At 42.4% G+C, this 18,423-nt stretch overlaps 1 protein-coding gene across 4 annotated transcripts in view; it reads left to right on the forward strand.

The window, feature by feature from the left end:
• The window catches only part of MYO5A (myosin VA), a 97,051-nt gene that overhangs the window by 2,390 nt on the left and 76,238 nt on the right, over positions 1–18,423 (forward strand). For all 4 annotated transcript variants that reach the window (XM_064722689.1, XM_064722691.1, XM_064722690.1 and 1 more), the window contains exon 2: positions 18,309–18,419. In XM_064722689.1, coding sequence (XP_064578759.1) covers positions 18,309–18,419 — 111 coding nt within the window. The remainder of the gene's footprint in view (positions 1–18,308; positions 18,420–18,423) is intronic.

Below are 18,423 nucleotides of genomic sequence, written 5' to 3' on the forward strand. Positions count from 1 at the left end.
TGCTGCCTGAGAATGGCAGAACAGATTATTTCCAGCTGGGGCTGGTGGAAGTGGGGCTCTCTGCTCCAATCTGTCCAGTTTGCCAGTATGTTATCCGTCAAATTTGGGTTCTTTGCCTACCAACATAAAGCTAGCCCCCACTCTCCCAACCACATACTGAAATAGCTGAAAAGAACTCTTATTTTTCCAAGCTTTTTTTTTTTGTTAGAAACCAGCTATATAGATTTTTTGAGGAAGTCATTCCACTCTTGTGAAAGCCCTACTGCTCTGATTCATCCAGATGTGTTTCTAAATTTGGTGGCCATATAGCCAGCCTTGGAGTTGGACATGGAGTTGGACATGGTTGTAGTTAATCTAGAAATTTGGATTTAAGTTAAAGGACTGGCTCAAGGGCACTCACAAACTAGTTGTGAGCAGTGGGCCCAAACCATGAGGCTTTGTATTCTGTGCCCAGTGACTCTGCAAATTCAGGCTCTGCTTGAGGGCATTAGCTTTAGTTTTAGGGGGAAGCAGCTTCAATCAGTTCCACATCTCAGGCATTCTTACTGAAAACATGATGCTTTTGAGCCTTGTTCTGTTGGGTTTATACCTCTAGCAGGTCAGTGGTCTTGCTGTAAGTTCATTTCTGGAAGTTTTGGTTCTTTGACTGTGCAGACAGACTTAGGAGAACCTTGGTGTGTTTCTTGGGTCATTGTAGCCCCACTGAGCAGTGCTTGGATGTCACTGATCCATTTCAGCATTTCAGGAGCTGTTGACCAACAGCAGATACATGCTGACCCATAAAAATCGCTAGGGACAATCTAGGCCATGTACTGGCTTTTGTTGAGTGTAATTTGATTTCTGTGGAAATTAAGAGCAGGGGAGAATGCTCTGCCTAGAACTGGAACTCATCTGCTGGAGCTGCCATGTTTTGTGTTTCGAGTCACCTCTGTGAGTTTCAGGGGTGTGAAACCAAGCCCCAACACATGCTCTTCTCGCCTGTACACAGAAATCAACAGAGCAGATCAGACGCTGTGTTTGTGCTGCCTCTTTTAAGATCAGAGTGAAGAGGTGACATTTCTTCCTCTGTTTCCATCTATTTTTCCCTGGGTTTGAGTTGTTTCTCTTTCATGCTGTGCTTTCCTAGAGCGTGCTGCTTTGCCCTCTCGGGATTTCTGTTTCCCCTTTGTACGGCTGTGTACAGTGCACTCATTTATTTATTTATCCATTCAGTTAGAGATTCATGCATTTTCATTCTTGCTGCTACCAATGTGCTCCTCCCTTTCCATTATGTTTGAGATGAGGGGGAGCTGGCTCCAGCTAGCTTGGTCCTAGCATAGGGCTTAATGCAATTTCAGTGTTAGTGAGTGAAGTGTTCCTTTGAACACAGAAGACTCAGTAAACAGTTTTCACTGGAGAGCATGGCCTGGGCAAGCTGATCTCAGTAGCTGACCTTGGAATGGTTGAGTTTGAGGGTTTATGAGCAATAAATTGAGTTAGGGAAGTGTCAGAGGAAGCTGCAAGAACAAAAGCTGCTTGTGCTGTCCCCAGCGCTGCAAGTGGCCCTTTCTTGGTGTCCTGTGGCTGCAGCTGTGGCTCTGGGGGTGAGGCCAGGGGTGTCACAATGCTTGGTCTCCTCACCTGTGCTGGCTGCTTGCAAGCAAAAATGGCAAACAGGGGACACTGACCAAGGAATGGCTCTGCTTGGGCATGTTGGTGCTACATGGGGAGGGAAATGCAGCAAAAACCAACCTGAGCATGGGAGGGAAAATGGAGATATTTCAAAATTTCTGTGTCTGTTAGTGGGCTTTGCTTGGGATTTAAAAAAAGCTGCTTTAATTATATAGTCCTGTATATTGCTGTGCTGACTTGTTTTAAAGTAGATTCTTTCACCCAGTGTGGAAGAGGCCAATCCCCAAACAGAGTTGAGATATTTGACTTTAAATAAGTCAAATACAGCTACAGTTCTGCTCAGAAAGGGCTGCTGGGTGGCAAATCCACAAAGTGCCAAAACTTCTCACTAGTTATACAGTTTAGCCAACAAAGGTATTAATGTTCATTGGCTACAAGTTACCTAGTTCCGTTATTAATTAGTGTTCTGTCTTCTATTGGTGAATGATTCTCTTGGTTCTCATGCTAACTCTTGCATGCTCAGTCTGTCTCTTCTTTTGGGTTGGTGATTTCTGGTTTTGGTGTGCCTGTGGTCAGGGTCTGCCCCTGCTGGAGTTACCCAGCCAGAACAGATTCAGCACAGTTGCTTGGGTGGGCTCTGTTAGTTCCTTCCTTGTCTGGGGGTTCTGCCACACGTCCTTGTGGCCCCTAAATTCTGCATTCTGTGTGTCCTCTGTCAGTGGAGATCCTTTCCCAAGCTTTGGAACCTCCCAGCAGGGCTGAGATAGCAGGTCAAGCCCCAAACCTTAACAAGGCAATTCTACCAATGAATTTGTCTACTTTGTCTTTCAAACACCTGGACATCACTTAGAGCTTGTTAGCTGCTCTCTCCTTCACACATTAAATCTCCTTTCCTGTTGATTAGGCTTGAAAGTGTACAAAGATCCATCAGAGAATATCCTTAGGAAAACTTGTACATGTTCCACAGTTCACAGCAGAACTGCTGCATGTGATTTAAATGTTCTGTGAGCCCTGGGCAGTCACCCCGTGTCTCAGAAGGTGACAGCTGGGTCCCTGCAGGGTGCAGGGGTGGCACTCCTGGGGCTCCTGCCCTGCCTGCAGCTCACAGTTCAGGGCTGAGAGAGCCAAATCTGGCACCAAACCCTGCAGAACCGAACCTGGCTGTGCAGGAATGGCACCCCCATGGCAGGAGCCTTCACAGGATACTGTACAACCGCATCTGCCTCTTCCTGTAACCCAGCACAGCCACAGAACAGGGGATATTCCAGTTCTTCCCTGCCTGGGGACCTGCTGTGTCCCTGGAACGAACACAGTGGCAGCTCTAGTGACAAGTCACAGTGCTGTGCACCCTTTTTATTCCTACTGCCTTTAAACTAAAGGTGCTGAGCATATAACTACCCAACAGTCCAACAACACTTGGTTTAACCCAACCTTGACATTTTACTGTGTTTTTGTAAAAACCCTGTTCTCTGTAGCCACATGTCAGCCACAGCAGCTGCAGGAGCTGAGAAAGCTCTTTGTGACATGTCAGCAATCTGTTGGTGAAACAAAATGTGAGGTTTGGGGAGCAGGGCAGGCCCTGGTCTGAGCTGGAGCCCCCTGTGCCCCAGAGGTGCTGCCCTGGGTGCTGAGCGTGTCTGGGGGAGGAGATGGGGCCGCCCTGCTGGGGCCACAGACAGCTGCTGGGAGGGGGCATCCTGCAGTCCCAATGGAACACTGCAGCATTGTTTGGAGCTGCTTCTGGGGAGGGGTGATAATCGATTTATATTTTTAAATGCTCTTTTTTTTTTTTTTTTTCCTTCTGTAGGCCTAATCTTGAAAGCTGTGTGAGTTATTTGTTACATGTAAAGAACTGTGAATGTCCCACTTATAATACTTGGTCTTATTTCTTCAATTATTTGAGTGCCATTTTAAAACATTTACCTGGTAATATTAGTGGATTATGTTGGATTGTGTCCCACCCCAAATTGTCACCAGCAATGCTTGCAGAATAGTAATGTCTGTACATGGAGCTGCCACTGGTTATTTGCAGTCTCTTTCTACTGCATTTTATAGCATGTACCAGATGGGTTAAGTAATGGATTACTCTTATTTTTTTAGATGAATAATGATCAGATAAAGTGCTACCAAGTTCCTGCTATATCAGAAAATGTGTGTAATGACCACCATTATTATCTTTGGGTGAGACAGAGCGCTCCAGGTTGAGTTGTAAGGGTTTAGACAGATGTACCCAACTCTTAGGGTTTGCTTGTGGGGTCTTTGGGAGTTTAATTCTCTCCGTGTGTTTTAATAACAAAGTAGTTTGTCTTTATGAGACTCATTGCCTAATCTGTCTTGAAAAGAAAGCATTTTTGTTATTGAAATGTGCTCAGTGAGCCAGCTGAATTGGAGGAAGTCACACAAATGTCCAAATATCACATGGCTGCAGTTTCTGGGCAGCCTATTTTTAGTAGGATTTTTAAAAAGCAAGAAGTGCCAGTGAGGTTTAGCAGTGGTGTTTGTGCTGTGAGGGAAGGCAGTGTGCAGCTGGCAAGCCTGCCCTGGGGCTGTGCAGACCTCCAGGAGCCTGGGGTGGCCTATGGGGACACTGACAATGACAGAGTGGGTCACAGTGGGTCATCTGGGCCATCCCAGGGCTCAGGGCTCCAGGCTGTGTCCCAGCGGTTCTGAATATCTGAAGTGAGGGGGATCCACACCCTCTCTGTGAGTTCCACTGCCCACTGAAGAAGTTCTTCCTCATATTGGGTTGGAACTGCTGAGCATCAGTTCCTTCCTGCTGGCTCATGTTGTACAGCTCAGCACACTGAGGAGAGCCTGGTCCTTGTTCTGGGCACCTCCCCTTGTGTAGGGGGATAGAATATAAGGAAATAAAGAGAGTGTAGAAAGTAATCTCACCCCTAAGGAGTTGCAGCTGGGCCAATTAGCAAAGATTAGGAGCAGGCCTGACTTTAACAGGCCACAGGTGTAAGCAATGAGAAGAAGATGCTATAAAGAGTGGATTGGCTAGGTGAGAAGGGAGCTGGGGTCAGTTGGCTGCTTTGTGAGGAAGAAAGGGTCAGTGCTCTGAGGAGCTGCCCACGAGAACCACTAAAAAGGTATGGAACTTCTGTGATAGGAGACAACAGCATGGAGCCTGTGTGATAAGGCGACAACACCCTTTAGATATTTATACACATTAATGTATAATTATTTGTTGTATTCATGCAGTAATTTATACACATTCATTGAATTTGGGGTTTGTTCCTTGTCAGCAGAAATTATACACTGTCACCATCATATTTTCTGAAAAATCCTCTTTGCCCAAGATTTCTCTCCTGGGAAGCTGAGAAGCCTCAGAGAAAAATGAAAACAATATTATCTCATTTGCTTCTCCTGTGTTTTGCTGGTTTGGAATGTGGTTTGGACATTGTTTCTCAAACAGGTGATTGATTGGTTTCATGTGAATTGTTTTAACTTAATGGCCAATCACCATCAGCTGTGTCAGAACTCTGCAGAGAGTCACGACTTTTTCGTTATTATCTTTTTAGCCTTCTGTAAGTATCCTTTCTATATTCTTTAGTATAGTTTAGTATAGCATTCTTTAATATAGTATCATAAAATAATAAATTAGCCTTCTAAGAGCATGGATTCATGCTCAGATTCATCATTTCCTTCCTGCTATAGGGGACCCCAAAAATACCACAATACACAAAAGAAATATGTAATTATTGAAGTTTTGCTTGTATTCCTGGGGTCTTTGACAGCTGCACGTGTATATGAGCACATGCACAGGTGTTAGTGGTGTGAAATGCATCTTGCCTAGAGGGGAGATGATGGAGCCAGTTTTGCTCTGTGCTGTCAGGCAGCAAGAGCTGCTGTGATAGAAGTGAGTCAGGGTTTGTTTTGTGCCTCTTGGCTGAAGCCCCCTCACCTTGCTGTGTGTGTGGAGTCAGGGATGAGCACAGTCTGAGCTCCTGGGCCTGGCTGGGTTTTCTCTCTGTGCTGGGAGGTGCAGAGGTCGTGTCTGACCCAATTTGTGCTCGCTGTAGTGGAGCAGTGTTTGCTGCTGTGTGTGGTGCTTGGCTCTGGCAGGGAGGATTTGAGCACGGTTTGGGCCCAGGGCCAAGGAGCAGCGTTTGGGCAGGGCTGTTGCTCCTGATGCTTCATTAGCAAGCTACTCCAGTGAGCTGGGGCAGCACAATGCACCTTCTGCTTCTGAAATAGCAAGGAAGAGCTGCCTGTCTGTGTCCATAATAATAGGTGGTTGTTTTTGCAAGAAAATGTGGTGTTATGGTCAGAAATAAACCCATGGTTCTTGGAAATTTGCATCGTGTCTGTGACATTGACCTTTTTCATCCAACTGTGTCTTTCTGCTTATTTCCATGGGCCATAACCCCACTCAAGGTATGCTGGAACAGGGATGGTGTTTCTAAGAGTTTGGCTCGCTCAAATTGGTATCAAGATTTTTAACTAAGTGGGAATGCACTAGGTGTGAAATTAAACCTGTTACCTAAAAGTCGTGGGAGACAGAGAAAATTCAAAGTGTTATGAATTCACTGGCTCTGTGTACAGTAACTTTCCCTTTTGCTGGCTTCACTTTGAAGCTGGAGTTGTGTGATTGGTTTAAAGCTCTGTTTGCCAACACTATTGGCAAGGCTTTGGTGACTTCTGGTAGAGAGCAGTGCTACGCCTTTGCCCAGGACTGCATAATTTCCTCCTTGTTCTTGGCTTTGCTTAACCCTGGCTTTACTTAAGGCTGATACTGCAAAGTTTTCTCTTTATCCTGTGTGAGTAATCACACATTGCTTAATTTTATGCTTCGAAATCGAGCACATAAACCTGAAAGATCAAGCCCTTTATTCTTTATTTCTTCTTATGGCAGAGAAATAGCTTTGCTGTCCTGCAGCTGCTAGGAATGATTTGTGCAGGAGAACAAACCAAAACATCCTGGGGATGTCTCTTGTCCAGCTCTCTGAGGAAAGCTCAGTGTATGCAGCACTGCAATGGGTTAGGACCTGTCTACCTGAAGCCCAGGTGTAATGTTTAATAACCAGAGTGAATTTTCAGCAGAAACTTGCACATTTAGGACCCTGCCATCTTATGGTGCCACTCATCTTTTAGCACAGTCTGTGTTTGCAGTTTGCTCCAGCCAAATGTGAAATGTGTGAGATGATTAAGCTGGGCTGCCCAGCACTGCACAAACATGAAAACCACAGACTTATCAAGCTGTTGATCTTGGTGATTTTGGGATCTTCCTGGGCATCCGGGTCATAACCTGGGCCTTTCCTGTCACAGAACAGCTGCTTTGCTTGCTGCTAGTTGCAGTATTTAGTTGTTTGTTTCTATCTGTCAGTCTGTTTATATACAAATGAAATATAAAGAAGTCAATGCTGTTAAAACCATTTGGGTGGGGTTTTTTGTTGTTATTTTTGGTTGGTTTTTTTTTTTTTTTATTTCTTTTGGTTGAGTTTTTTGTTTTATGGTTTTTTTTTTTTTTAAAGAGGCTAAGTAGTCAGTGTGGTTACATTAGAGAGTGCCTTCCTTGCTGAATTGTGGATATTAAGGAGCTCCAAGGTAAGCACAGGAAACATTAGGCACTGCTAATGAAGTTTAAAGACTTCAGCTGAATGTCTGTGGATTGCAGATATTGACCCAACTTTTAATGTGAGCATCTGCAAATTTTAATGTAAATTTTGAAGAAGGTGCAAATGGATTGCTTACAGAAGCAGAAATCTTGTGTTTTACACATTCTGTCCTCCTCAGTGGTGTGGATTTAGTTTTTTTGGCCTGTTAGCCAGGAATAATAGAAGGATCTTTCCCTGAATAATAATAATAATGCTATGGAGGCACTCGAGGCTGGGGTAAAGCTTCTTGGAATGTTGAGGGAAAAGAAGGTACAAACATAATACCAAAAAACAAATATTAATTAAAAGTCCCCATGATCATGAATGGTTTGAGGGAGCATTTTAAAGATTAAGCTGGAGCAGAGTCAGTCAGGGTGCAGAATGCTGCTGTGTTTTTGTGTCTGTCAGCTCCATGCTGGTTGGTGAAAGTTGTGGCTTCTTTCTGAGCATCCTGAAAGCTGTTGCATTTCCCTCACTGCTCATCAGGCCTTCAGTTTTTCCTTTTGGCCCGGCTTCAGGTGTGGCTGGAGGTGGGTGAGGCTGTTGGGGTGATGCTCGCTGCCCCTGGCCATTGGCAGAGGAGCCTTGTTGGGTTGTTCAGCTCTCGGGAGGCAGTGGGAGGCTGGGAGCTGGCTCTGCTGCTCTGTGGCTGATGGGAGCCCTGGCTCTGAGATCAAATGAGGGCTGAAGCTGCAGTGCTTTGAAGGGCTCTCATTCTGTGTCTGTGGCAGCTGCCATGTGATTTGTCATGCTGTTTTCCAAGGTGCTGTATGGGTAGATGTAAACTCCATGTTTCTAGTTTGGCAGCCCTAAAGATGGAAAAACAGGGACTGCTCATTTGAATGATGTACATACCCATGGCTATGAAAATCATAAACTCTTGCTCCAATTACCACTGCTGTCCTTGAATTCTTCCATTTGATTATCACAAGACAAGAGAATTTTGCAACTGCTGTGTGGTTTACAGGAGGACACTCTTGAGCTTTGTAGAGCTGTAGAAATAACCTAAAAATATTATGAGGCAGTCTAACAATGAGGGAATTCATTGCCCCAACATGGCTTGTCACACGTTACTCCCTGCAGACTCCATGGGTTATTCATTAGTATCTTTAAAGCAGATGACCTCAGTTGTTTTGCTGGGGAAACCAGAGAGAGATTCCCAAGTTGCCTTATGAGAGAGTGTACACCAACACAAGAGAGATGGAAATGTGTTCCATGGAGATTGAGCCTGCTTTGCCTGGAAAGGAAACACCAGCTGCCTCTGATAGTGCTGAAAATGTCTGTTGCAGGAGATATGGGATGGAAATAGAAGTTTTAGACTATATGTATGTTAAAGTAAGTGGAATATGTTTAATTGTTTTCTTGGTTTTCACATAGATGTATAGGTCTGTATAGCTAAGCATGTAAGTGCTTACTAGTGTCATAGTATTACAGTATAAGAGTTTATTAACGAGGATTTGAGTTGAGTTTGGACTTACGATCTTGGAGATACATACATTTCAAACATGCCAGACATTAAATTTATTGTTTAGGAGATGGTCTCACATAGAAAAAATCTTGCAAGAGGAGAAGCAATTTTAGGAGTTGTTAGAATTTAATGTCTGAGTGCTCTTCTTCCCTGTGACAGTCTCACATCTCAGAAATGTAAAGCTGATTTCAACTTTTTGCAAACAATCAAAGAGAGATCACTTGTAGAGAAGCAGTGGAATATAAATGCGGTATATGCTTGCAAGTTTGCTGGTGTGGCAGGGTGCAGTTTCCCCTGTGTGCAGCGCAGAGGTGATTCCCATGCCCATCCTGCTGGGCAGGGTGCTCACAGCCCCTGGTGAGGGCAGGGAATGGCTGCTGCTCTTGCTGGGGCTTTGGAGAGCAGCTCTGTGACCCCAGTTCTGCTTTCACAGCTTCCCCAGGTGTTGTGGAGGAGCAGCAGCTCTGGGGGAGGTTTGACTCTGCTCGCTGGTTTGGGGTTTCAGCTTGCCAGGTCATCCTTATCAGGCCACTCTGGTTTCCTCGTGTGGGGACTTGCTGTAAATTACTGTTAATTTCCCATGAAAAACTGCTGGAACTAAATGTGGCTCCATTAGATGTGCTTCACTGGTGTGAGTTTGCTGCTGGAGTAGGGCAGGAAGGTGTCTGGGTGGCAGCTACACTCTGGGTTAGCTGGTGAAACAGAGCTTTTACTGACTTAGCTTGAGTTATTCAAGGAGAACTAGTTTCAGTGGTGCAGCTGCATCTCAGCTGGGCCTTCTGTGTTGGCCTAACAAAAAACATTCAGTTAGTCTTTGCTTTTTAAAACATCAGTTTGGTGTTTTACTTCAAATGTGGCTTTTTTGGAGGCTAGGATTAGGTAAAAATAAGATGGTGCTTTTGAGTTCAACTTTACAGAAAGACACTCAGAAAAGTACAGCCTTAATTTACTCTCAAATATATTTTCTTTAATTTTTAACTTTAAATTTAAAGTTTCACAGTTAAGTCAGCAATTGTCCATGCTCCAGCTGTTTTACAGGTAGCAGAAAACGTGGCCTTATTTCACCTCTGTGAGCTCGGTGAGCAGCTATGGCCCCACTGCTGCTTTCCCAGTCAGTTTTTGTTACTCCAGTGCTGTGGCACAGTGCAGTGCCTCTGTCTGGTCAGTACAGCCCTTTATTATCCCACCCTGCATGAGGAAGTTCTGGATAGCCCAGATAAAGCCCTGGCAGGGCTGCAGAAGGCTCTGTGCTGGGGCAGGGAGGAGAATTTTCCTCCTGTGTGTCTGAAGCAGGAGCTGCAGCTTCCCCTTCCCTCCGGAGCAGTGACTCAGGGGTTCTGCCTCCTGAGGTCTCTAGGAACTCCAGGAATATAATTGTAGAAAGCTTCTGGAAGGGCTTCAATCCATCTGAGAACTTGACAAAGTGAAATCAGCATTTCATCCTGTGACATCAGCATGAAAAATACGGAAGCAACATATTCAGTCTGGGCTGAATTTGGAAGTTATGTCTGTTTCTGCATTTATGCTGTCAAGTCTTTATTATGGCTTGCATCATTTTGATGTTGAAACAAAATCCTGCAGCCACTTGTTTTATTTGCCCTTACAAATAAAGCCACCCTTTATTTGCCCCTTACAATGTTTGTGTTATTGAATCTTAAGTTTAGGCACCCATGAAGTTAATGGGGTTACATATCTTTTTGTGTTCTTAGGTGTAGGCTATTTTAAAGTTTTTCAATTGGAGCAGCACTCACTGTAAGTACATAAACATGAAATCATACATCCTTTTCCTAGTGAGGTTTCTTCAGTGCAACAAGTCTCATTAGCTGAATATTCAGAGTAACTGCAGTTGTTTCATCTGCCCTTAAATTTCTTGTGGTCACTCTTGTACAATTCTTGTAACATGTTTTTCAGGTTGGAGGAATTGTGAGTTTTAAGGCAGACTTATAATTAACTTATATTTGAAATCACTAGCATATAATTCCTTGTTGGCCTTCATTCTGGTGGTATGGATTGGAATGCAATACAGCATTTGCTTCTCTGTGTGGGTATGACCCCAAATGAAATCTCACATGAGTCAGAATATTTCCCTGTCTCTCAATCTGAGGTAGGTGCCACATTTCTGCTCCATGTTTTTGCAGCTCTTATTGTGGTTTTTCAGCTGGTTTGTGTCTCAAGCAGTGCCCAGATCATTGCTGGGCTTGATCTCACTGTTAGTGCCATCATTTCTGGAGATTCTTCTGAGCTGCATTCATTCCTTTGACAGGTTTAGAAATCAAAACTCTTGCAAACACAAAATTTCCTTCAGCACTGCTGTTTGTGTGAATGTGTATTTTTAAGCCTGCTTTACTTTAAATAAGCTTTTTCTGGAGAAACATACTGAATTAAATGAGAACAGCATCTGCATGGAGCAAGATAGCAGTGCTGCTGTTTCACTGAGGGTTTGTGGTGAGTTATTTGCTGATGACTGATGGAGAATGGAGCAGCTGGGCAGGGCTGGTTACAGACCATGTCTGTCTCCCTCTGTATGACATTTTGAAGAGAAAATCAAGTAATTCTACATAAAATGTAGAAAATTGTGTTCTTAAAGGTGTAGAAAATGCTGAACTTGTAAACATTTTGTGTGTTTTAACTCCTGAAAAATGTTTTGTAGGACCATTTTACCAGTTACAACCTTGCAATGGAACTCTCCTTGATAGATTTGGTAGTTTAAAGTACAACTACATTTTTTTGGCTGAGGTTAGGTCCAAGGTGTGGATTTGCAGGGTGGTAATTTTCTCTGAATTTCACTGTGCATAGATATCCTGTGTTTGGGGTTTAGCTTTTTTTGCATCCCTTTGAAGCAAGGTAAGGTTCCAGCCATGTAAATCAATGTTTTTCCAGTGGCAGATGATGCAGACCTTGCTGCAGTGGATCTGTGTGGGATGCTGACAGCTTTTGCTTGTACCTTGTGCAGTCAAGGCGAATGTGGCAAAGGACACACAAGTGGCTTTTGTTGTTGCAAGCCCCCGGGCCCCAGATACAAAGAATACTTTATAAAAATGCTTAAAGGAAGGAAAGAAGGGGAGTGGGGGCTTTTATAGCCTTATGATTCAAATGTAGGGGATGATGAAGTTCTCAAGTACAACAGATTTTTTTTCTCATTGTGATTCCAGGGATTTCCTTGTGCATGGTGAAGGATGCAGTGCCTCGCCTGCCTACCTGTGAGCCAGGTTTGCACACCAGTATCAGTGGTTTGCAAACTCATAGGGTGATATCCTGATATCCTTGGGGGTAACTCAGAGCCTAGTCATTGCTGTCCCCTGGATTCCCTTGGATTTGGGAGCTCTGCTTGTGGCTGGCCAGGGAATTCCCATCAGACAGAATAGCACAGGGCTTGTGATCTTCCTGTGAGGTCAAGCTAACTGTGTGGGATTGTTCATAATACACTAATACAGATAAAACACTAATACTAATTGCCACTTATATCATGATACACAATAGAGGAAATATAAATTTATTTTCAGATTAATTCAGCCTTAAATATCAGGCCTTAAACTCTTCAATAGGTTTGTAAATGGCTCTTGCTGAGCAACAAGACAGAAAATACACTCCATGCATAAAGAGTGCTACTGCCTTTAAAAAACCTGTAATTTCTTTTAAATTTTTTTTTTCAAATTAATGATTCCATTTCCCTCTGGCCCTAAGAAGAATTAAGAGGAGTTGGTCAGAGGTTTTGCAGCAGCCCACGTGTCATGGGGATGCTCCACTTTCCAATCCTCCCTGGTTACTTGGCATTTTTATGAGAATAAAGTCCTGTCTGACTTTCCAGGGTGCAGCAGCAGCACTGTGATAGCAGCAGTTCAGGGTGTCCTTGGGGCTGCCCATGGATCACAGGAGGGTGGCACAAATTTCAGTGGTTTCAGCAGTGGGAGAAACAGGACTGCCTCCTGTGTGAGTGATCCTGATCTCTTTGTAGGAGATCCAGACTGCTCAAGTCAAGACTTGTGTTTGCTGTTACTCACCTGGCTGTTGATCTGCTTGTGTACAGCTTATAAAAACTAAACTTTGCTTTTCAAGTATTTCTAGGCTCAGTGTTATTTGGTGGTGGCACTGTGAACCAAGCATAGGGGAAAATGATGAAGCCGAAAGGAGGTTGTTCTAATAGCATCAAATTGTGTTTCCAAAGCAACCCCAGCCAAGGAATCCCAAGAAATCCTTTTGTAATAACTTTTCATTTTGCAAAAATCAGTCCAACACTTCTGCAGTGTCAACTTTGATGACTTTGTGCTCTTTTAATGCTCCTTACTAGCAGAGACACTTCTTTTCCCAGCCTGGCAGTGCAGTCTGTTCTCTCCACGTGGCCATGTTCAGTCAGCAGCAAGTTCACATTTAATAATTTTGGTGAAATTTGGCTTTGACTTTGACCAGCTGTTGCTGTTCCACTGGCTCCTTGAGCCAGTGCTGCCAGAATTGATGGTGTCTCTCTGATCCAGACATAAATGAGCTGCTTTATTCCTGCCCAGACCCGAGGTCCTCCTTGAAAGGGAGTGGGGAATGTCTCTCCTATTTCTTTTCATGGTGAGCATGTGAAAGACTGTGGTTTTTGGGGCTGTCTGTAAATAAAAAAAGAGATGATCCCTGCTGGAATGAAAATCATACCAGTTCACTTGTATGTGTAGGTCATGCTGAGAAACTTGGGACAGCTTTCTCTGAGCTGAAATTTCCTTTTTCCTTCTAGGATGTAGCTCATTTAATGAACTCTTCCAGCTGTTAGGCACAGAGCAGTTGAGCTGGGAAGATAGCTGTATTTCCTCCTTGTGTGTTTGTGGTTGTGCAATGGCAGTACAGAACTATTTGCCTGCTGCTGAGACTGCTGAGCTGCCTGCATTGCTAATTCTGTTCTGTCAGCAATGGCAATTAGTGCTTCAAGAGGTTAATAGCTCAGGAGAGAGGCTTTGTGAGTCAGATGGTCTCATTTGATAGATAATTGTTATAGTCTGCTGATTTCTTCATGTGATCTAAGATGAAATCACGAGGTATGACAGAATACTGTGATTTTCTATTAGATTTTCTTATTATGTAAAGTTGTAGTAATCCAGCCAACCTCCTGACCCACCAGAGATGTGAAAACTTCTGTGTTTATCTTCTGCTGTGAACTCTTTCAGAGTTGCTTTATAGGTAGGTGTCTATAAACTATTGCCCAGCTTGTCCTTCCTGGAACCAAGTACAGCACTCCACACTTGCAGGGCATTTTGGAGATGCTCTTTCTTTATGTGAGGCTGAGGCTGGAAGAGAGTCTGGGCAGGAAACTGAGATCTGAAATAGTCCTGTCATTATGCATTTAATTATTTATTTTTCTTCTGGACATCTCCTTGGTATCCCTTGTGTTTATTGTGATTTTCAGACTGGTTGGGGCTCAGAGGTGTCCTGGAGATGCTCTTTGCTGTAGGGTGGGAGATGTTGTAGGGTGCTGTGTGTGCTCCCCAGCCTCTCCCATCCCGCCCCTCCAGTGCAGTCCAATCACCCCCACTGAAGGGGGATAGCAAATCTCATTTATTTGAGCCAAATCAGTACTGAAATATAAGGTGCAAGTGACACCAGTGGTAAACTTGGGCTGACATGAAAGGTCAAGCATTATTTACCTAAAATTTTATTTCATGCTCTTTCCTGCAGTAAGTCATACTTATATCTCCCCTATCAGAAGTTTTGTTTTGGTGGTGCAAAATTTGCCTTGAACTCCCACGAAGAGTAATGTATTCATGGATCATAATTAGAATGATTGAACTAAAATTCATCTGATTCTTGCTGTAATTTATATTGTCATTTCAGTGCTAGAATTTTAGACAGCATACTCATTTTTAAACTAGAATTCCCTTCCCTTTTTAGAAGGCTGATTTGTAAATCAGTGGCTCTAGAATTTTATCTTATTTCAGCATTATTTTAATGTAATCATGAACCCTATTTTTATATACTAGTAAGTAAAGAGGGATGAATAGCAGATATCAGAGTAAGGTATTTCCCAAGAGAGGCCCTTGGTCCTGTTTCCACCAGTGGTGGTGCTTTGTTTTTCGTAGGGTTGGATCCCAGTAAAGGCCAGGCAGCAATGGAATTTTAGTATCAACTGATTATATAAAAGCATGAAAATCTGATTTTGCAAAACATTCTGCTCAGTTAATGAGGTGAGAATGTTGAGAAATGATTCAGTACTTATAATTAGGAACATCTCTCTCTTTCCTCCCACCCATTCCTTTTACCAGGTGTTTTCTTTGGCAGGGATTTAAGGCTAGGCACTGGTGCTGGGGATGAAAAGCTGCAGCCTGGTGCTCATAGGATGGCTTCAATTTCTGTAGGGCTGTGTCATGGAAGGTTCTGCTGTCTGTAGTGGCTCAGTTTCTATGGTGATCTGTTTTCTGCTTTTTCCTTCCCTTCTCTAGATGTACAGTTTTAGGTGGATAAATTAAAGATGCCTGTTCCATGCAGCCATAGATTGCAGAGTTAGGAGCTGCTACCCAGCATTTGGTGCTTCAGGTTATCAGCATTTGCCTTTCAGGCTGCTGCCTTTCTTAGGTCAGGAAACTCTGCTTTGTGTAGCCTAAAGGAATCCAGGCTGCTGATTCCTTCTGCTAGACAGCATTTAAATGCTTTCCTCTTTCACATTGACTTGGCTTTCTGTTAATTCCTTGGAAGGAATATCCTATCAGAAATACTGGGGGTGGGGAAGTTCTGTGGCATCTTGGGGGTGGAACCTGGTCACAGTGTGGAATGCACTCAGTCTTCAGCTGTGTCTGAGGCTGGAGCATTTTTGTGAAACTGAAAAACTTACCTGATTTCTGACAGGGTTTTGGTTTTTAGCTTTTTGTTTTGATGGAGTTTTTTAAAATAAAATAATTCTGAGAACAGGTGTATTGTGCTGTGTTTGAATATATAAATCTTATGAATTATTGATTTTAGAATTTGAAATTGTGATTTGAAATTACTATTATATGAAATCATGAGTATGATTTCTGAAGTTTTGTAAAGTGTCTTTTGTTTCAAACCAAGTGGAAAGGAAAGAAAATGTTGTTCCTTAGCCTGCTACTTGACTTTAATATGCCACCTGTACTGCCAAGTCCTGTTTAATTTTGGACTTATAGTTTGTGGGTTTGTGCTTGCATTGCACAGACCTTCATTTCACCCCAGAGCTCCTTGCCTTGTGGATTGGGGATCCAGAAGGGCTGAAAGCAGCTTGCCCAAGTGCCCAAGCCCTGCCTTCTGCTGTGCTCTCCTCTGTGGTTACACAGTGCTCTGTGACCGGCAGCAGCACACGCTGAGTGATTGTTTTGGGCATCTTCTGTTTTTCAAATAATTTATCTCCTGGGGAGTAGGGAAAAGATTATACAATTAATAAAGTAATGTAGCACCTCTGCACTGAGAACATTAGCAAATACTTATGAAGCTAACAAAGCTCAAAGAAAAAAATAAGCCACACAAACACACATGGACTACAAAGAGCAAAGCTTCTTGTCTTTGTATAAAGTGGATTCTTAGGGCTGGCAGTAACAGCCAGTGGTGATGGAGAAAGCCAGGTGTGGGAGCATGATATACTCTGTAATGGGAATGATGAAAGTGAGTTGTTATTTATTTATTTCATTCCCGCTCTCCTTTCTCCCGGTTTATGTGTGTGGGCATGAGCTGTGCAGGAGCTCTGCGGGTGAAGGCACTGCTTTGCCATGTGCTGAGGGTAAAACCATTGGTTTAGGCTGTTGTAAATTCCTCATGTGCAGTGTTCCTAAGGATCAGCACGGGTTTGGGAAACAAGTTGTTTCCTGAAGTCAGCAGGCACAACTTCCCAAGGGTTTTTCCTGGGAATGCAGTGAGAAGCAGAGAGAGAAGAGAAAACAATTCTTATCTCTATTCTCTGCTCCTGTTTTTGCACACGTGGAATGTGTTATGGAGATGTTTACCCAAAGTGATTTGTTAATTGGACACAGGTGAAAGTTGTTTTGAATGATTAACCAATCACTCAAAGCTGTGTCTGTCTGGAGACAGTCACAGGTTTTTCCTTAGATAGATAGTTTTAATATAGTATTAATGTAATATAGTATATAATATTAATGTAATACAGTGTATGTTTTAAATTATAAAATGTACCTATAATTTTATATATAATATAGAAAACATATGATATAATTATATTGACTATTTTATTAATAAATAATTATAATATATGACATTATATATAAAATATAGATATAATTTTTATTTTTAAAATATAGATAAAATTTTATTATATTTTTATTATACTTTTTATTATGAAATATACTTTTAGTATAAATTCCTTTAATAGGACAATTGTTCCTCCTTCTGAATGTTTGCCATGTGGGGGACACCCTGATATCATAGTCCTGCTGCTCAACACATTTTATCATGCCCTCTCTTGCAATAAGAAAGCAATATGAAATTTTTCATCAAGTTTTTCAGAAAATGCCTAACAGAAACAAGCAGTTTCTAATTTTCTGTAGTGGGAAAACTGGGTTAATAAGGGGGGGAAAGCCCTCCAGCACTCTTTGAGGCAGAGGAAGCTGTACATAAAGAGGTTGTGTAAGATTAGGTGGTGAAGCTGCATGACCAAATGCAGTTTTCTCTGCCATCAAATGCTTTGACAAATATAGTTATTGAAATATAGTTATTTTGAAATAAATTAGTGGACTGAGTGTGTTTTGCAATGAGGTGCATGAGTGCAGCTCCAGAGCCAAGAAGCTGCTTGGTTTGCTCAGGTGTGGCTGTGGTGTGAGCTCAGGGCATAGCAGGGGCATTGCTTCAGGAACCTGAACATATTAAAAATGTCTCAGCCTTTTCCTTGTCCTGCTCAAGAGCTGTGTTCCTGTGTGTGTATTTGCATGTTCATGGGACTCTGTAAGTGACCAGCTGGTTTCCAGTTTTCCATACATCTTTCATTGATTCTTGAATATGAGGTAACAATTGTATCTTCACTCATTGAAAAATATGAATATGCTTACTGTTTTTGAAAACATATGTTTGCACTGTGTCACTTTTATGAATAAAGTTTGGATGAAAATGGTTATTAATAGGAATCTGGTTTGTTGATGGGCTTTTTCCTTATATCTGGAGGCCTTTTCAACCAAATCTTTCAGGTTTTTTTTTTCTTTTGGCATACTGAATATAATAAATTTTAATCTAGCCATGTTTGTAACTACAAAGGAAGAGCTTTTAACACTTGATCAGGCAGCTTTGCCTAAATTAACACAGATGGGTTGAAGTATTCTCTTTGGGAAAAAAGACGACAAAAATGGCTCTATGATATTATGCTACAAATGCATTTAGAACCTATTTAAAAGAGTTACTCCAAGTAGTCTTTTTGGATAGTTAAATTTTTGATCTTTCTGGAAATGCTGATTTTTATTTTTTTTTTATTTTGTAGATTTTCAGCATTGAATGTATATCTTGGCATACCTTCTGCATGGATTTATCAATAGAACAAGTTATTCACCTCAGATGTACTAATTAACTTGCCTCTTCCTTAAGGCTTTGTCTGTTAAACATGTATTTAAAAAAGACAAAAATATTTTTAGTGTCATTTATTTCAGGGATTTAACCATAGTGCAGCCAAAGCTTACAGATATTTTGCTGTTGTTGTTTTACTGCAGTATGCCAGGGTCTGGATCCCTGATCCAGAGGAGGTGTGGAAGTCAGCAGAACTCCTCAAAGATTATAAACCTGGAGATAAAGTCCTTCAGCTTCGACTGGAAGAGGGCAAGGTAA

The sequence above is a fragment of the Zonotrichia leucophrys genome, chromosome 10 (assembly GCF_028769735.1).
Source record: "Zonotrichia leucophrys gambelii isolate GWCS_2022_RI chromosome 10, RI_Zleu_2.0, whole genome shotgun sequence".
NCBI classification, from domain to species: domain Eukaryota; kingdom Metazoa; phylum Chordata; class Aves; order Passeriformes; family Passerellidae; genus Zonotrichia; species Zonotrichia leucophrys.